Raw genomic sequence first — 21704 nt, forward strand, 5'->3', positions numbered from 1 at the left:
AATTGATGAATCACATAATTTTATATCAGTATCATTTAATTTAAATATATATATATATATATATATATATATATATATATATATATTAAAATATTATTATAATATTATATTGTACACCGTATTAATAAACAGTAAAATACGGTACAAGTGTTAAGTTTTAGTATGAGAATATCTTTTCGCATATGTCATATATTGGGATTTCTATACAATTTGTTTGTTTAGTGCTCAAAGACGAAAATTGTATCTACGTGGGAATAACATTTGAAAATAAAGTCTTTTTTCAAAAACATTTTTATAACCGAGACACCTTATATTTCATAAATGTTTTATTTAATATATAATTTTAAATTTATATATTAATTTTTTTTAACTTTTCTATATAATTTTTTATAAACTTTAATATATATATATATATATATATATATATATATATATATATATTATATATATATATATATATATATATATATATATATATTAAAACAAAGAAACCTAAATATATATTTAAAAATTTTAAAAATTTTAAAAATTTGGTGGTCATAACTGTTACAAGCATTAACAAAGTATTGTCAAAATAAATTCTATAAAAAATAAATTGAAATTATAGATGAATAGTTTTTAAATTTAATTTCTTATAATATATATTTTTTTATGTTAATGAATCTTTGGAAAAATCATAGAAATATGTGAGGATCGAGATGAGAGATCAAATCTCTAAAATTTGTTTGAAAGTTTAGAGGGGAGTGAAAGAGATTTTTCGAAAAATAATTATTTTATAAAATATAGAAAAATCTTTAATAATTTTTGAAAACAATGATTTGTTTAAAATAATAAAATAATATGTACCATTAATATATTGTTAATTTTTAAAATACCATAATAATAAAAATTATATTTGAATAATTTATTTAAACCTTCTAAATTGAGTATAGTGAATAGATTGTGGGCGATTTCGTCCCACACTTTTGATATTGTTTTGAAATTGAAATGTTCAACTATATCAAACTCTAGTTGAAATTTAATATTAATACTTAATTCGTTAAGAGTAATGATGTGTGATACCAACATCAATAACAAATCAAAATAAATACATCAAGTAATAAAATAATTTATCAAACAAATGATTACAAAAGCGTTAAACAAAATAATATCACAATGTCTCAAAAACAAATCTTATTTTATATTATAATATTTCTCAATTTTTTCAATTCTCCCTATATATAAATCAGACGGATCTAACATGTTTTAAAGTACTTCTCAATTTTCTTAGATTCCTCGTAAAAAAATTATATTTATATTCAACGAATGGATTTTAATGTCATTACTCTTCATGACATACTCAAAAGTACAATCACTATTATAAACAAATTTAATTTTTTTCAATATATTTTACAATTAATATATTTAGTTTATTTATCAACTAGATACATTAATGGTCAAATATAAAAAAATTGTCAAATTTAATTATAATAATATCATTTATCATAGGGGTTAGTATTTACCATTAGAAGGATAAACTTTGTTCTCCAACTTAATGATACAGTTACGTCATCAGAAAGAACCTAATTTGAATTCAACATGACAATTAACTATATTTTTTTCCTTCTGTTTAGCATATTATCAAACTAGGGATAACTTTGTAATCAACAAAGTATGAGATTATCTTGAGTACATTACCAAAATGGTCTACCCGTAAGTATAACTCTACCATTGGTTCGTGTGATACTTATTCATGTACACGATATCAAAATCTCTTTGGGTTCTAACAAAAAATAATTAAGGAAACTAGTAAGAAAAAGTAATAATTATAGTATTAACAAAATTAAATAAGTTATAGTATTAGGAAATAATAACTTATAAACTTCGCAATATTGTCGATAGTTCCTCGATGTTCATCACCCATGGTTAACAGAGACATTTTTTTAATGTTTTTGAGTAGTTATTGCTAACAAAATGGGTAGGTTGAGTGTATGTTGCAGACAAGATCGATAAATTAAGTGTGTTTGGTAGGAGTCGTACAAAGAATTTTTAAAATACTTGGTGGCACTTAAGCATTATGCTCCAGGGACTGTTGCCATTTTGGAGATGTTGTCGGCATATACCCCAGACGAGACTTGTGTTAGTGGAAATTGCATATTCCACAGACTCTTTTGGGCATATGAACCATGCATCAAAGGTTTTGCTTTTTGTAAACCTATTATACAAATTGATGGAACATGGTTGTACGGAAAATATAAAGGAACGCTACTCATGGCAGTGGCACAAGATGGCAACAACAATATTTTTCCAATCGCCTTCGCTCTGGGTGAAGGGGAGGCTGCTTGTGGATGGAGTTTTTTCCTAAAAAAATTCTGATTACACGTTGCTCCTAAGCCTAACTTATATTTGATTTCAATCAGACATCCATCAATTGAGAGTGCCTATAAAAACCTTGATAATGGTTGGTAGGATCCTTCTTCAATGCATGTCTACTGCATTAGACACATCGCTCAAAGTTTCATGCGGGAGATCAAAGACAAGACGTTGCGGAAGAACGTTGTGAATGCATGACATGTATTAACAAAACCTTCCTTCAAACACTATCGCGGAGACATCAGATTGACAAATGCAAATGCAGTAATGTGGATCACAATATTTCATTGGAGAAGTGGACTAGGGCATACGACAACGGTCAACGATGGGGCCACATGACAACAAATCTCGTGGAATCAATGAACTCTGTCTTCAAAGGCATCAGAAACCTACCAATAACTGCTTTGGTCAGAGCAACCTATTTTAGGTTAGGGGCACTGTTTGAGATCAGACGTTCAAAATGGAGTTCAATGTTACAATCGGGGCAGTTGTTCAGTGATGCTTCAATGAAATTCATTAAAGAGGAAGCTGTCAAAGTTAGCACACATGTGGTCACAATGTTTGGTCGTACTAAAGGTTGGTTCAGTGTTGCTGAGTCAATGGATCACAGTGAAGGAAGGCCGAGGGGATACTATCTAGTGGAACTAGATAGAGGTTGGTGTGATTGTGGAAAGTTCTAAGCCTTTCGTATGCCTTGCTCCCATGTCATAGCGGCATGTTCAAAGGCTCGGCAGGACCCTTTCAACTTACTATCCGCCGTTTACAAATTCATAAATCTATGTAATGTTCACAACAATAGCTTTTCGGTGGTAGCAAAAGAGGATTATTGGTCTACATATCAAGGGGAGATAGTCTGACACAATGAAAAAATACGAAGAAAGAAAAAGGGTTGCACTAACAGCACATGTATTCAAACTGAAATGGATACGAAAAACAAAATAGTGAGATTATGTAGTTTATGTCGTCAGCTCGGACGCAATCGTACAAACTGTCTTAATGTTGGACCAAGCACATCAGCATAATTTTAAATATGATTGTTTTGCTTTATATTAAAAACAACTTTCATTTCATAAATATCATAACATTTGATTACAATAATTTAAAAACAACAACTAAACAATAATTTAAACAACAAAACAAACAAATATAATGACTAAACAACATAACTATATAATTACAACCATCAGGACAATTTCTTGAGAACTATATATCATCATGTGAACATCTCTGACAGTTTTAACATTATTCCAGAAACGAATTTCTCAATTTTGGTTGAACGTGGTAACAAGCCTTTGAATTCTTCTGATCTTTTCACCCTCTGCAATGTCTCCATCAACGGATCAAGCTCCTGTTAAGATGTTTGAACATCTCCGTATTCCAGAGTCGGATCTTCATCGGAGGCTTTACTGTTAAATAAATTAAATCGACATTTCTCTTTTGAATATAAGGACACATATATGAAGATATTTTAAAGAAAAATGGAAGGAGATTGAATAAAATGGAAGGAGATAGTAAGAAGATGTGTGAAAATGATGGGGAGGGGATGCTCTTTTTTTAGAGGTTGCAAATAAAGGAGTAGCCACATGCAGTGGCGACATGTATATGCATGTGCCATGATGAATAGCGCCTATGTGTAACTAATCAAAGCATGCGTCATAAGGGTTGGCGCCTCCTCTTGTCGTCCAACTGAAACATGATTAGTTTGGTAATAAAATTAAAAATGTGATTATTTTTGTATATAATTTAAAAAGGTTGGTTATTTTAAAAAAAATCTTCAAATGATTCAATTGAAATTCACTCCTTTTAATTTATTTTTTGTTTGGATAAAGTATTAAAATGATTCATTGTTAAATTTTTGAGGTCATTTTATTAAATTTTAAAACTTTTAGACTAAATTTAAAATATAAAAAATAAGGATTAATTTGCAAATTTTAAAAATTTGAAGGGACTAATTTTTAAATTTTGAAAAATTATTACAGATTTATTTGCAATTTTAAAAAAAATTTAGAGATGAATTTAGATTTTCATAAAATATGAAGTCCATCTTGCAAAATTTAAAAAATAAATAATAAACAATTTAACATTTTCAGTATAAGTGAAATGAGTAATTTTAAATTCTTTACTTTTTAGTATCATTTGAAATTCCTTAAATTTAACTTGAATAAAATATTTTAAAAATTTATATTATTTTAAAAAAAAATTAGATTTTTTATCCAAACAATGAATTTTGATCAAATCATTTTAAATTCTTTCAAAAATTACTTTCCCTCGTTAAAATGCTTTATCCAAACACATTTTTAAACTTTTGATCATTCAAATATTACATTCATCAATGTTATATTTAAATTTATGTATAATTTAATTTCTTTATTTTTAATTTTATATCCATAACTTTAAGTTCATAAATTCATCTCGTTAACTTCTACTCTAGTTTTATATTTTTGTTAATTTTTTTTTATTAAAATTATATTTTTGTTTAAATCTAATGAATTTCAATTGATATCATTTTTATTCATTTTCAAAGTCATATCTCCTAGTTAGCTTTAATCTAAATTATTGTTAAAATTGATTTGTTTTATTTCAATATTAATTAAAAATACTTTGCATTTTAAATTATGATAAATATAAATATGAATAAAATATTAAGTGAATTAAAATTGTGGGATTTAAAATGAATTATTTTAGAATTGTATTATTGAAGTTAAAATTGAAGGAGATGATTCCAAATAATGTGACTATTGAGACCCACAAAATACTCATATAATGGATTGCACCATTAAAGATACTCTAAGATACGCTTGTCATCCTCTGCATCTTTCTTTTAAACCACATTTGGAAGGTTCTTTGACAAAAATGATAGAGATGCGTACTTATAACAGATGCGTACTCATAAAATGGATTGCACCATTAAAAATACTCTAAGATATGGTTGTCATCCTCTACATCTTTCTTTTAAACCACATTTGAAAGGTTCTTTGACAAAAATGATAGAGATGCGTACTTATAACAGATGTGTACTCATAAAATAGATTGCACCATTAAAGATACTCTACGATATGGTTGTCATCCTCTACATCTTTCTTTTAAACCACATTTGGAAGATTCTTTGACAAAAATGATAGAGATGCGTACTTATATCACATGCGTACTCATAAAATGGATTGCACCATTAAAAATACTCTAAGATATGGTTGTCATCCTCTACATCTTTCTTTTAAACCACGTTTGGAAGGTTCTTTGACAAAAATGATAGAGATGCGTACTTATAACAGACGCGTACTCATAAAATGGATTGCACAATTATAGATACTCTAAGATATGGTTGTCATCCTCTACATCTTTCTTTTAAACCACATTTGGAAGGTTCTTTGTAAAAATGATAGAGATGCGTACTTATAATAGATGAAACATAAAAGACCAGTTACAAACCAAAAACACAGTCCAATAACAAACATATTCGTAAACCGAAACAATCAAGCTTTGTACACACGAATTATTGGAACATGACATGCTGTATAAGAAATGTTGCCTGACATACTAATGTTGCCATCCAACCAAACTTGTCATCGCTCAACTCTATACAATCGATGGCTTAACTCCAACTATACTCTGACTCAACTCCAATCAATCTCTGACTTTAACTCTATTCAACTTTTGGTCTGACGGATCCAACTAGCCTTCAGACATGCTTCAGTCAATCTCTAGCCAGCATTCGACCACTGATGTCTATTGTCGATTTTCTTATCGTTTTCCTTATATTATATTTTTTTATTAATTTCAAAATATATTTTCTTTTTTTTCATCATTTAAAATTTTAAGATATACTTATACACATAAGTTCAAATCAAAGTGTTTTTAAAATTAAAAAACTATTCTCATTTTTAATAGATATTCAACATAAACTTTCTAAAATTACTATGATTAGCCGTAATTAAAAGAATCACCGATATACCAAACAACATTTGGCTTGATTAGCCCCTTGACGAGTGGCACGGTCTAGCTTTTTTTAGTGGGTTTCATTGCCATTAGTATGGTTGGTGGTACCACCTATCCTCAATTTCTTGAACATGAATGGGACATTTCATTTCAACACCATCACCACCTTTCACCTCATTGTCAATTCAATCTTGACCCAATTATCAAATTGAACTAACAAAAGAAATAAAGAAATTAAAAAAAAAAACATTTTTTGTCTAAATGTTAATTAATTATTAGAGGGACCATGAACAATTGAAGAAGAAATTGCAAGTACAACTAATTTAGCAAAGAAAAAATCTAAGCCGTTGCTTTCAATAGATAAACTTGTGCACATGTTTCCCTCCAAGACAATAATGATAATGTAGTTTGGAACACCTTGCCTAATTCAAACGGCAGTTTCATGAATCATTATAGCTTGTCACATGATTTGTGTGATTCTGTCTATTTCTCTGTTTATTTAGTTTTACCAACCTAAATTATTCATTCATAACTCTTCTTTAGACGCATGGGAACCATACAAACAGTGACTGGTAGTTAATTAGTGTCTCCAAGGTTAGTGATCTATATGAGTTTGGTTCGTTAAAATTGAATAGCTACAATACCCCGTTGCGTACAAAGCCTGTATCAAGGATCATCTAATTGAAAATATCAAAGAAAATCTGAATGGTGGAGTCACCACTAGATCTAGAGATATGATTTCTAACTCTTGTGTCATCTTCAAGATTGAATCTAAATATAATGTGGTCATGTTACAAGGAACAAGGATAGACTATTGGCTCAAGGATACACTCGAATATAAGGAACTGATTTTGATGAGACATTTGTTCTAGTTGCTAGATTTGAGTCCATTAGATTGTTACTAGGAATTTCATGCATGATGAAATTCAGATTGTATCAAATGGATGCGAAAAATATCATTTTGAATGGGTATCTTAATGAAAAAGTCTATGTAGAGTAAGCAAAGGGGTGCATGGATCCCAGTTTTTCAGATGATGTGTACAAGTTAAAGAAAGCTCTTTATGACTTAAAGCAAGCTCCAAGAGATTTGTATGAAAGGTTAATTGAGTTTCTGATCAAGAATGAATACAAAAGAAGTAGAATAAATAAAATACTCGAGGAAAACTCATGATAGTCCAAATATATGTTGATGACATTGTATTTGGTGGAATATTAGACCAGATGGTAGAGCATTTTGTCAAGCAAGTTATTGGTTTAAATATGAAATAATTTGTCTAGAAGAGGATTGACAATTAAAACTCTCTTCTTTTCAATTTAAAAATAATATTACACAAACAGAAATGAATATGGTGAAAACTTTTTTTAAAATGGTTTTAAGACATTGGAAGAAGATTGATACTATACACACACCAAAGATTTGTAATGAAGTAATAGACAATGCAATGAGTAATGGTTAAAGCTTCAAACAAGATGTTTAATGTCTTTAATAATTTATCATTCGAAAGCAAATCCAATTACAATTCTTACAGATTAATCAACAACAAGATTATTTCAAAAGTTAATTCTAATCAAACATAAGCTTTTACAAATTAAGACTACGAACAAAATAAACTTATGAATTAAGCAAATTCTAAGTGATAAATTTAATAGCTAAACTCAAGCATGCAATGAGAGAGAGAGAGAGAGAGAGAGAGAGAGAGAGAGAGAGAGAGAGAGAGAGAGAGAGAGAGAGAGAGAGAGAGAGAGAGAGAGAGAGAGAGAGAGAGAGAGAGAGAGAGAGAGAGAGAGAGAGAGAGAGAGAGAGAACACTGGGATATATACTAGTTCAGTGTTATCGTCCTCACAAACACCTACGTCTAGTCTCCAATGGTGAACCACCGAAAATTTGTTTCTTCCATTAATATATTTTTAAGTTCAGTTCGTGTTACAACAATTCAGATAATCAAAAGATAAACTATAAGAATCCAATTTATCTTCTTCCTTGCTTCTTGATAGAACTTGTTTGCAACTAGCTACCACCACTAAGACTTTGATATTTACCAAGATCTTCATCTTTAACCTTTGATGAACTTCAATCTTGATCAATTCTCCAATCTTCATTCAATATCAAAATTATAAGCTTTGAATCCTTCTCTTCAACAAGTTAATAAATCTATAGAAAAACTCCACAACAATGTAGAAAAGCTTCTTCTTCTTTTTCCTTTAAGAAATTTCAAACCTTTGAAACTCTTCAAGATCAAATTCCTCTTTACAAAAATCTACACACTTCAATGAATAATTATATCTCTAATGTTTCCTCACAATTATTCATCACACGCACTAAAGAAAGGATTTTACATGAACATGATTAAGATGAAGTTGTGTTTGCAAAGCTTTTTCTAATTGAAAATATTTTATCTCTCATGAAAAAATAGAGTGAAAAGTATATTTATAGTTTCATGAGATAGGTTGTAAACAACAGTAAATTAGAACTAAATGAATCAATTTAGAATTTTCATGATTCAATTTAGTTGATCTGAGTCATGACTCAATTTGAGCAAACAGAATGAAAATGCACTTTCTAGCCATTTTCATGAATTGAGTCACGACCTGAGTCAATAGGTACTAACTTGAGTCACGACCAGAGTCAGTAGGCACTGAGTTGAGTCATGACCTGAGTCAGAAGGTGCTGAATAAATTCACAACCTAATTCAGACAGAAGGAAAAAGGTATTGAATCAAGTTACAACCTAATTCGAGAAAAAAAATCAGATTGACAAATGGAGCTGCTTTTATGAATCAATTCATGAATTGATTCACCCAGCTTTGACTTTTAGTTAACTTATCCAAATGCATGAAAAAACTTATTTTGATATGTGTTTAATGATTAATATAGCAAGGGAACTAAAAATAACAATAAACAAAAAGGATAAAGCATCAAAAAAACAAAATAATTGATATTCAATCTGAGGGCAATTTCACAAATAAAGTCTGAATTTGAGACAAGTCTGAAGGTGAGAAAAACACAAGAAAGGGGTTGAATTGTGTTGGCTTTTTATTCTTAAATCTTTTGCAGCTTCTGCTTCTTATGGTTCTTAATCAGATTCTGAACACTTGGTTCAGAGTCTGACTTCAAAAAACCTTGGTTTACTTCTGAGGGTCCTCATCAGATTCTGAAACAGAATCTGACTTAGAGTATCAGAGTTGACAACAGTGGAATATTACATGCAAAATCAAGTAAAGTAAAAGAAAAGACATAAGTGGTTATCCTGATTCCTCTCACAACTTGAGAAAAGTCCAGTGCCCTTGTACTTCCAAGGGATTTTCACTATAACCAAACTGATTACAAATGCTCAAGCACCAAGCAAGAGACTTCTAATGCTCAAGCACACAAGAAAGAGACTTCATTTGCTCAAACAAACAAGTAAGAGACTTCCAAAGCTCAAGCATACAAGCAAGAGACTTACAATGCCCAAGCACTAAAGGAAGATACTTCTGACTCTATAATAAATTAGTAAGAGATTTAGGTGACAACTACACTTGATATACAATGAGAGGTGCAGACAGAATACAACTTAGAAAGACTCTAAGACTTAAGAAATTCTAAAATATACAAGTGTTAAGAGGTTCCAAGTCTAGCAATTTTGACAGAATAACTTCTCTTTGAAATGTCAAGGTTGAGAGTCTCGTGATGTAGTATATTATATTGTTTTTCTTGTTCTTCAGGTCCGCTGCTCCTTAAATAGAGATGAGAGAAAGAGACGTTGAAGACTTTCACCAAAAGGTTGGATAACCTTTGTACTTGAGTAGACACATCAAGAAAACAACTTTATGCAAGAGGAATTATCCGTTGAAGCTCAGACTTGTTAAGAAGATATTTTTCCTTAAGTCTTCATGTGGTCAAAAGTTCATTGAGTCTGTCAGAGTTCCCTCGATTGAAAAGACACTACTCAGAGGTTGACTTTCTTCAGACTTCCCTCTCTAGAGGATAATCACTTCAGAGTCTGGGTCACCAGAGGATGACTTTCTTCAGAGTTGAATTCTTCAAAGACTGGATCTTTCATCAAAGCCAGAGTCTTTAGAAGTGATCTTTAGAGCCGAGGTTTAAACTTCAGATGTAGAATAATCAATCTTCTCTTTGTTTTTTCTTAATCATATAATCTTGTGAACTTGAATAGATGTTAGAATACTTAATTGTTACTTAAATACTTTGTTATGATTAAAACCCAAGAGATATCGTATCAACCAATTTTGTTCCAATAATCTCCCATTTTTTCTTGATGACAAACATAAGTATTTAAGAATGATGGTTGTTAATTTATTTCACATGTTGATTTTAGGGTCTAAGGTTTGTAATGCCTCCCCCCCCCCCCCCTGAGTCTGATAGTTCAGAGGGTGAGGTTTGTAAGCTCCCCCTAAGTCCTATCTAGGTTAATTAAATTCCTTTAATAGCACAAAAAAATTATTCTTCAGAAATTAAGCAGCAGTAACAATATTCATCAGATTCAGGTGCTTAAATACTCTTTATCTCTCCCCCTTTTGTCATCAACAAAAAGATAAACGAAAAAGGATAGAAAAGACACTGAAGAAAAGTTTATATTAACTAAAAGAGATGCTTAGAAAAACTTCCAAAAATATAAAACAAGGGTTAACTAAATCCTAGAGTATAATGTTTATGTTTCAGAAGCTCCATAACCACTTTCAGATCAGTACCCATGTCATCTTGTCTGGCAGACATAACCTTCATCTGATCATCCATCTCCCTTTGTTTATTAGCTGAAATTCTGGTATCAGATATAAGATGTCGAAGGTAATGTCACAACACTAATATCTGAATAATACAAATAGGATAAAGATAAATAATAGTAATGCAAAAGACACAAGCAATTGTTAACCCAGTTCGGTGCAACTCACCTACGTCTGGGGGCTACCAAGCCAGGAAGGAAATCCACTAAATAGAATCAATTCAAAGACTCTCAGTACACTTCAACAAGCTACAGTCTTTTTCACATAATCTTTACCCGTGTGATTTCTACCTAAGCACTCTTAGATATGAGAACCCACTCACTCCCCCTCAATCACACCTGTGATTTTAAACAACAATTACTTATGAAAAGAAGACACTCTTCAAAGACACACACTTGATTTTACTTAGCAGCTTCAATCAAGTAGACACACACTTGATCTTACTTAACAGTTTCAATCAAGTAGACACACACACATGCTCAAAAGCTTTGAGTGACAAATTACAACTCACAAATCAGACCAATTCAATCATCTATGGATGAATTGAATGGCTTACAAGTCACACGACCAAACAAGACACAAACCCTTATTCTCTCTCAATATTTCGCTCAGTATTGGTTGTGTATCAAATCAGGTTTTTCCATATCCTATTTATAGAAGCATTCAGCTGAGCTTGGACATCTTGAAAACCCTAAAACTATTTTCCAATTAAATCTTCTCATGACAGCAGATTAGATCTCTTTGGAAAATAAGTACATCAGGTTGTAATTAATGATTGAATGCATTTGCAAATCAGATCTTCAATCATACATAGATTGCCATTAAATGCGCAATCACATAACACATAACATTCACCCTGAATGTTCTGTGTACAGGATGTCATGACATCGGGTCGACATCCTAGAACAATCCTGCATAATTCCATTTTATATATCCAGCAGGTACATAATATCAGATTCCTTGACATCGTGCATGACATCCTGAAACAATCCTGCATAATTATATTTTCAAACTCCAGCAGGTACATAGATATCTTATGTTAAGATATCACATGCAACATCTTGTGAACACTCTTTGTTTTACCAAAATTGCTGCCAACACTTAGAACCAACAAACTCCCCCTTTGGAAAATTTTGGCTAAAACATATATCTATCCATTTTGTTCACAAGAAAAAACTATCAGCAGTTAAACAACATAACAGGAGTTTAAGCAGCAGCAGAAGAAAACAGAATTACTAGCTATAACAGCAACTAGTAAAACACACAGATGCACAAGGGTACTTCTTCTCCCTCTAAGTCTGTACAACACAGACAACAACAGCACCTGTAATAACAGCACCTGTAACAATCAGAGTCACCCTCTGACATCTGCTTCAACATCACCTGTGCACCACATCAGACATCTCCTCCAACATTTGTAAATAGAACAGCATTCTGTCTTACATCAAACACATCTCCTTCAACAATAGTTGTTCATTTGTTCAGCTACACCAGCACATACATCTCCACATAGCTCCACATATTTAACTGCTCCACATAATCACTTCTCCCCCTTTTTAGTCAAAATAGACCAAAGGTGACCAATTAGACAAAATAAATGTCAATCAGCCTAGCAGAGAGTGTCACAACAGATGTTATAACATATAAAATGTTAAAACATAAATGTTAGGAGATACAGACCACAATTATACACAGCAGTAATAGCTGAGATAATTAGAAATCCATGGAACTCATTAAGAGCCCAAATCTTACAACAAGGCATCAGTAAGGACTGCCATAAAATACACACATTTCAACAAAAAAAAACAAATTCTTCAGCATCCAAAACAGCCAAACCACCAGGGGGACCAGTCTTCATAACAACACATACAGTCTTCATAACAGGGGGAACCATTACCACTCAGTCTGATGAAGTAGCATCATCTTCACCTTCAGAATCAGAATTGCCACTAGATTGAGCATTGGACCTCTCACTTGAGGTATTGGCATCTGAATCCTTGGTCTCACCAGCCTTCTCCATCTCTTCCTTCTCTAATCTACGTAAGAACCTCCAAGGCCTCTTTCCTTGCCTTGGCAACCCTAATACCAGTATCCAGCTCCTTACAAGTTTCCTTCAATTGATCAATCAAGCTACCTTGAGAGGCAGGCTCCTTCCTTGCAGATGTCATGAGAACATCATTGACATGGCTTCCTCCAAACAACTTGTAGTGAATGGACAGTGGAGGCTTCCTTCTGTTGGGAATATCACTTGTGTTGAGAATGCCTGGTTGCTGGCTTAAGATAATTCCACAGATGATGGATGGAAAGGCAATAGGCAGCTTTACTGCATTAGTGGAGGCATGTCTAACAATCTGTTCAAACATAAACCTTCCAAAATCATAGTTTAGCCTGGTTCCAATAGCATAGATGATTCTTCCAAGACCATTAGAGATGGTTGAGATATTGTTAGTTGGCACCCAGTTGGCTGAACCAATCTTGTGCAAGATGGCATATTTAACAGTTAACTTGTCAGCTGATAGATGCTTCTTACTAGGCCATTCCTTGACTTGGCCAACAGTAATAGTCCTACAGACTTCATTGTCTGTAGCCTCTAAATCCACATCTCCTTCAGTTCCTCTGCCTAGGAACTTGTTGATTATGGTTGGGGAGAACCTCACACATCTGCCTCTTACAAAGACCTTGCAGAATTCCTTGCTACTCTTTTCAGAAATATCCTCTGGGATATTCACAACAAACTCCTTTACTAACCCTTCAAAGCATTGGGGCAAAGCAATAATAGTTTTCATTAGTCCAGCAACCTTAATCAATTCCATGACTTCCTTCACTTCTACAGCCTCATTTCCCAGCTCCCTTTCAACAACAACCCTCCTTTTAATGACAAACTTCCACTTGGCAACACCATCTTCTAGATGGAAAGAGATGTTGTCTAAGTGCACAGCTGCCACTTTGGCTGGGGACTTTTTAACAGCCTATCTTTTAGCAGGAGAGATGTCTGGGACATCGTCTTCGACATCCTCTTCATAGTCAGAACTCTCTCTGACTTTCCTCTTCTTAACCTCAACTTTACTCCATGATTTGGAGAGTCCTACACCAGCAGTCTTCTTCCTAGTTCTTGCTGTCAACATCTCAGCCACAGTCTTCCCTTTTCTGGTCTTCAATTTCCTAGCAACACTTGGTTTTACATGATGAACCAAGGTGTCCTCTTCTTCTTCTTAACTCTCTTCCTCTAGATTAATAACATTCTCAGCATTCTCATGAGAAACAACTGCTGGTTTCTTACTAGGCAAGGTTTTACCTAGAGAGCATAATCCCTCAGCAGCCACTTCTTTCTCTGATCTAGATGAATCATCATCTTTCTCAGTTTGGGGTTCCACCTTAGGTGAGGGGTCCCTTCTAGACAGAGGGGTAGAAACACCCTTGACTGCATGCCCTTCGTTTAGAATCCTAGTTACTAGGTTCCTAATGGTTCGATCAGTAAAGTGCATGTCATCCTTATGAGGAGGTTTATCAGGAATGTTACCTTGACTACTTCCATCCATGGAAGAAGGGCCAGGGGCGTCGCTTGGAATCACAAAAAAAGGAGTAACGTCCAACACGTCTTCATCTAGAAACTCCACGGAGGGAGTCCTTGTTTGATGAGTGGGTTTTGAGCTAGAGGATGAGGGATGTTGAGACATTTTGCTGAACTTTTGAGAAAAAGTTTGTTGCCCTAGCAGAGATGATCTGAGAAGTTGGATGAAGATGGAAATGGTTGTGTTGAGGTAGCGTGTGGAAATGGCATAGATACTAGTTCCAATACTAGGTAATGATTTATCATTAACGTGGCTCTTTCTTTTAAGTGGGCAGAAAATATTTTTATTACCTTTTCCACTCCACTTTAATTGCTATAACTTCACAAGAATCAAAATCCCCAATTTCCCTCTTAAACATTCAAACTGATTATTATCCAAAACCTTTGCAAATTTGTCAGCTAATTGCATTTCATGCTTTAGAGCTGTGATTTTGTCTTCCACAAATTCTCTAATGGAGTGATGACAAAAATCAATGTGCTTGGTCCAACTGTGCTGAATAGGATTTTTGGACATAGTTGTAGCACTCAGGTTGTCATAGTACAATGTCATGACATCGGGTGTGACATTGTACTCAGTCAACATTAGTTTCAACTAACCCTGTTGAGAACAGCTACTTCCAGTTGCTCTGTATTCAACTTGATATACAACACAAACACCATTTTCATTTTTCAAAGGAGCAGGTGTCCTTTCACTCTCCATCCCAATCTGCTTAACATTGTTCTTGGCACATTTGCTTTGAGATAGACACATAGACCCATCTATCTGCTTGACTTGTAGCTCAAGTCCAACAAAGTTCTTTCCAACTTCAGACTGCATATGACTAGCAACATGTTCAACCATCTGATCCAACCTCCTATCTATTTGAGCCACCATGAGCTTTTCTCCTTTGGAAGTGATGTCAAGTCTGAGTTTCTGGTGTCACGTCCTTGTCTGACATTTCCCACAGACTTGTCTTTCATCAGTCTTCAATTTGGGAGTTCCTTTAGCAGATATAATCATCTTCATCTCTTTTTCTTTGACTAAGGTACATTTTGAGGAATAACCAATTTGAGAGCTCCACGTGTAACAGTTGTCTTTGGTCCTGACTCATTTCATGATCACTTCACTTTCTTTGTTAGTAATCAGACATTCAATTTTAGTGAAGTTAACATTTAGGCCTTGGTCACATAGTTGACTGATGCTTATTAGATTTGCAGTCAAGCCCTTAACAAGTAGGACCTTGTCAAGTTCAGGAACTCCAGGGCAATCAAGCTTACCTATCCCTTTGATTTCACCCTTTGCTCCATCACCAAAGGTTACATAGCTTATGGCATGAGGATGAAGGCCAGTTAGCAGGTCTTTATTTCCAGTCATATGTCTGGAGAACCCACTGTCAAAATACCAATCTTCTGAAACTCTGAAGGGAGTGTGAGCTATTAGACTTGAAACATTAGTCTTAGAAACCCATTGCTTCTTGTTGACAGGCCTGTGATGTTTGGGTCTTGGTTGATGGTGAGTCTGATGATGAATAGGTCTAGGATAACCATACAGCTTATAGCAGAAGGGCTTCAGGTGGCCAAGTTTTCCACAGTAATGGCATCTCCATCTTTGGTGTTTCCCTTTCTGCTGTCTTCCCTTCTGATGTTGTGACATATGATGTGACATCTCACGTTTGCTTTTAATCTGGCTGCACTTAGGTTTGGATTTAGGTTTGCAACCAGTGTAACTGCACTCAGGCTTAGATTTATTATACCCAACGCCAGATTTGTCTCCTGTTATTTGTCTAGTTTAGAGAATCTTGTCTAAGGAGTCAGATCCATTGTTTAACATTCTTACATACTTGATCATCTCTTCTAGTTTAGAATTCAATAACATAGCTTCAGTTTTTAACTTGGAGATGGTTTCCACATGTTCTGCCTTCTCATTCTCCAACTGTACTATCACTTTCTTCTGGCTTTCAACTTGTTGACTTTCATCTAGCTTGGCAGTCAGAACCACTGCTTCTGTTTTTAATTTGGAGATGGTTTCCAAGTGTTCTACCTTCTCATTCTCAAGTTGAGTTATTACCTTCTTCTGGCTTTCAACCTGTATACACACCTCTGCACTTTTGTGACACAACTTTCTGTAGGTAGTGGCCAACTCTTCAAAGGTTACTTCATCATCACTTGAGTCTTCATCAGACCCCCATCTTCCAGTCAGGGCAGTCACCAGATTTGCAGACTCTTCTGTTTCACTCTCATCAGACCAAGTGGCAGCAAGACTCATCTTCTACTTCTTGAGGTAGGTTCCACATTCAGTTCTAATATGTCCATACCCATCACATTCATAGCACTTTACTTCTTTTCCTTCTTTGGGCTTATCATCTGACTTTGTTCTTCTTCCAGCATTGTTGGATTTACCGATGTCAGATGAGATGTTCTTGACATTAGCCTTAGATCTTATATCCATCTTTTTCAACAGTCTGTTGAACTGTCTTCCCAGCATTGCTACATCATTTTCCAGATCCTCATCAACATCCTGACTATTTTCCTCCTCTGTGTTTGACATGAAGGTTGTGCTTTTGGTTTTCCTTTCAGATCCATCATTCATTCCCATCTCAAATGTTTGGAGGGAACCAATTAGCTCATTAACTCTCATGTTGGAGATGTCTTGAGACTCTTCTATGGTTGTCACCTTCATAGCAAATCTCTTAGGGAGTGACCTGAGTATCTTTCTTACTAATTTTTCATCTGACATCTTCTCTCCCAGGGCTCCTGAGGTATTAGCAATTTCAAGGATACTCATATGAAATTCATGAATATTTTCATCTTCTTTCATCCTTAAATTTTCAAACTTGGAGGTGAGCAACTGTAGTCTAGACATCTTCACTCTAGAGGTGCCTTCATGAGTGGTCTTGAGAGTGTCCAAAGCATCTTTAGCCACCTCACAGTTGTTTACCAACCTGAAGATATTCTTGTCTACTCCATTGAATATTGCATACAATGCTTTAGAATTTCCAAGGGCTAGATCATCATCCTCCTTGGACCATTGTTCTTCAGGTTTCTTATCAGTTGTGGCTTCTCCTTCCTTAGTAACTATTGGATGTTCCCAACCTGTTAACACAGCCTTCCAAGCCTTATTATCAAAAGATTTTAGGAAGGCTACCATTCGAGGTTTCCAATAGTCATAATTAGATATATCTAAAATTGGTGGCCTGTGCACAGATCCTCCATCTCTCTCCATGGTACCAGAAAGTATTGTCCCTAGATCTCACCCAGAACCAGAGCAGGATGTCTGCTCTGATACCAATTGAAATTCTGGTATCAGATATAAGATGTCGAAGGTAATGTCACGACACTAATATCTGAATAATACAAATAGGATAAAGATAATGAATAGTAATGCAAAAGACACAAGCAATTGTTAACCCATTTTGGTGCAACTCACTTACGTCTAGGGGCTACCAATCCAGGAAGGAATCCACTAAATAGAATCAGTTCAAAGACTCTCAGTACACTTCAACAAGTTACAGTCTTTTTCACCTAATCTCTACCCGTGTGATTTCTACCTAAGTACTCTTAGATATGAGAACCCACTCACTCCCCCTCAATCACACCTGTGATTTTAAACAACAATTACTTATGAAAAGAAGACACTCTTCAAAGACACACACTTGATTTTACTTAGCAGCTTCAATCAAGTTGACACACACTTGATCTTACTTAACAGTTTCAATCAAGTAGACACACACTCATGCTTAAAAGCTTTGAGTGACCAATTACAACTCACAAATCAGACCAATTCAATCATCTATGGATGAATTGAATGGCTTACAAGTCACACAACCAAACAAGACACAAACCCTTATTCTCTCTCAATATTTTGCTCAGTATTGGTTATGTATCAAATCAGGTTTTTCCATGTCCTATTTATAGAAGCATTCAGCTGGGCTTGGACATCTTGAAAACCCTAAAACTATTTTCCAATTAAATCTTCTCATGATAGCAGATTAGATCTCTTTGGAAAATAAGTACATCAGGTTGTAATTAATGATTGAATGCGTTTGCAAATCAGATCTTCAATCATACATAGATTGCCATTAAATGCGCAATCACATAACACATAACATTCACCCTGAATATTCTGTGTACAGGATGTCATGACATCGGGTCTGACATCCTGGAACAATCCTGCATAATTCCATTTTAAATATCCAGCAGGTACATAATATCAGATGCCATGACATCGTGTATGACATCCTGAAACAATCCTGCATAATTATATTTTCAAACTCCAGCAGGTACATAGATATCTTATGTTAAGACATCACATGCAATATCTTGTGAACACTCTTTGTTTTACCAAAATTGCTGCCAACACTTAGAACCAACATTAGCCATGGTTTCCTGATTAGCAGCAACATAAGCCAACTTTGCTTCCAGAAGTTATTGCCTCTAACTGGAAGAAGCAACAGACTCTAAGTAAATGTACTTCAAACTTTAAAGAACTGATACCATAGAGGTTGTGAGAGAGTCCCATTTTGCAGCATAAGCTACTGGGTCAGAGGTCGTAGTTCTCCCAGTAACCAAATTCTACAATCTATTAAAGAGAACATTTTTGTATTCTTTCATTTGGGCTTGGATATAGGGTGGAGGAGGTGGAATGTTTGTTTGTGGAATGTCAGTTCGTGAGGGAATGGGTAGAATTATTGTTCTAGATTCTGACATATCATATGTTCTTTAAGGAGAGGAATGATGGGCATATGGTTGGTTTTCTTGAATAGTTTGGTTAAGGTTGGTTTCAGGTGGAGGTTGGTCCAAAAAAACTTGTACAGTTTCAATATGGGGTTCATATGTAACTTGAACTTGAGATTGATTATGAACAGAACTAGGTTCGGGTTGAGGTGTTGGTTTAGGTGAGGGTTGGGGTGTAGGTTGGGGTTTTGTTTGAGTTGCACGTTGGGTTTTAGGTGAAGGTGAAGGTTCTGGTTGATCTTTAGCTGCATGTTCAACTTCAAATTTAACAGATAAGTTATTTTATTCAGAAGGTTCGGGTTGTGGTTTTTATAGGGTGAATATTTGAAGAGGGATATCTTGGATAGATTTGATAAAGACAGGTTTGGGAGATACATGTTTGAGACCAAAAGCGACAATAGGATCAAAATCTGATTCTGAGCTAAAAGTTGATGAAGCTTTCCCACTAGAGATATTTATGGGTGGTCCAAACATGGTGTTTAAAGGTGGAGGTTATTCACAATCCTAAATATATGCTAGTTGTCTCTGATCATCAGTGGTTTTACCAGTAGGATGTTCAGAGTCAACAAGATTTGTACCATTTTCTAGAATATGAATGATAGGTGTTGGGTTAGGGGAATCTATCACAGGTTCTGAAAGTTGAAATCTGTTATGAACAGGTGATGGAGTATGTTTAGGAGATGGTTTGGGTGAGGGTGTTAGAGATATATGGTTTAAGATGGAAGAATCAAAACAATCCTTAAAGATAAAGTTCAGATTATTACTTTTCATATCAATCTCCATAGCATCTGAAGAAACTTGCTCCTCTTCACCAATAACTTCAGAAGCAAGATTCATAGCATCTTCTGATACAACTCCTTCTGGTAGACTAGAAGATTTATCTTCAGAGGCACCCTCGGCAATTTTTCAACCCAGCAATAACTTCAGCAACATGAACTTTATCAATTTCCAGAATTTCTCCTTCAGCAGCAACTTCTTCCAACTGAGCATTAGAAGTAGCAGGTTGTTTCTCTGCTTGATCCATCAGAGCATAGAAAATCAATTGTACTCCCCTCTGAATAGCTCCTTCTATAACCTTCTGAACCTCAGCATCTGCAACCTTTATCTTTCTGACCAAAGATACCTTAGTTTCCTCTTCCTCCTCTTCATCTTCCTCTATAATTTCAGAAGGAAGAATCATCTTTCTCAACTTCCTCTTCTTCACAAGAGCATCAATGATGACAAAAGATGAAGATTAATTATGAGAAGTCCTTCCACTTCTTGTATTAGAGGGCATTAAGACAGTGGAGGAAACTACCTCTTCAATTTCCTTATGAATCTCCTTCTGATGTACAACCTTCTTCTTAAGAGGATTCTAAACAATTTTTTAAGCATTAAAAGCCACTTGTTTTATTTTCTTAGAAGTTTTGCACACATCAATTGGTTCATCTGGTAAATCCTCATAGGTCAGAACCACACCAAACTTCTTTTCTTTCCATCTTAATGTACATCATAACTACCTTGGGATTTTCATGCTTGGTAATTACTTGATAGTCCTCAAGATAAGCATATTTTGAACTTCTAACTCTGAGAGGTTATGTTGATAATACCACTTCAGTCTTCTTCAAAAGCTTCATGTTATCCAAAACTAAAGCGGAAAGGATGTTCCCATGAATCTCCTTCAGATCATCATGAGCAAAAGTAACTTTTAGAGAGTTAATCAGATTACCCTGATGAAATAGTTCAGACAGAAGTCTAGCATAGAGTACATTATTTTTTTTATGTTTCTTGCTATCCTTGATAGCTTCACATAAATGATGAAAGATGTACTCAAGTAGATTGATGTTCTCTTCACTGACCAAATACCATATGAAGTGTCTATGATCCCAAGATATTTAATAAATGCTACCTTCTCTAGGGACCAGACAACCAATGAGGATTTTAAACAGAAGCTTATAAGTAGTCTTCATGTTCTTAACCTTTCCAAAGTCTGAAGATGAACATGTATTTTTAAGAAATCTCAAACAATCTTATTTTGATGAGATCAGCTTCAGGACTCCTTTCCTTGGTGTTCAGAGTGAATCTTCCTATGTTTAACACACCAAGAAGCTTGGAAATAATCTTCTGAGTGATGGTGGCATCAACATCCATCACATATGACCTAATTTCCACTTCCCCAAACTCCTTCAGACCCATTTCCTTTCTGCTTTTTCCTTTCAAGGAGTTTTCTTTCAACACCTTCTGATTTTTTTTCCATATAAGCATCAAGCTCATCATAAACTTCAGCTCTTACCCAAAAGTCCTTTACCAGATTGGGATATGTTCGTCCATTAAGTATATCAAAGAATGAAGATCATTCTTGCACTCTGAAGAAACTCCATAGGGAGTAACCATTCATATTGAAGGAATCAGAATCCATAATCTACTCC

General features: G+C 34.3%; 1 protein-coding gene across 1 annotated transcript; it reads right to left on the reverse strand.

The window, feature by feature from the left end:
- Positions 1–19281: 19281 nt before the first annotated feature.
- Positions 19282–20133, reverse strand: LOC127102002 (uncharacterized). The gene is made up of 2 exons (XM_051039426.1): positions 19842–20133; positions 19282–19541 (listed from the first exon to the last, which is right to left on the reverse strand). The coding sequence occupies exons 1-2, from the start codon at positions 20131–20133 to the stop codon at positions 19282–19284; spliced, it is 552 nt and encodes a 183-aa protein (XP_050895383.1).
- Positions 20134–21704: the final 1571 nt, after the last annotated feature.

The sequence above is a fragment of the Lathyrus oleraceus genome, chromosome 7, assembly GCF_024323335.1.
Source record: "Lathyrus oleraceus cultivar Zhongwan6 chromosome 7, CAAS_Psat_ZW6_1.0, whole genome shotgun sequence".
NCBI classification, from domain to species: Eukaryota; Viridiplantae; Streptophyta; class Magnoliopsida; order Fabales; family Fabaceae; genus Lathyrus; species Lathyrus oleraceus.

Bases quoted from the DNA above. Each gene is read 5' to 3' on its own strand.
- LOC127102002 (XM_051039426.1), bottom strand. From the start codon at position 20,133: ATGAATCTTGCTTCTGAAGTTATTGGTGAAGAGGAGCAAGTTTCTTCA. The intron at 19,542-19,841 runs GTAAAACCACTG...TTGAACATGCAG, and splicing joins TGACTCTGAACATCCTACTG to CTAAAGATCAACCAGAACCT.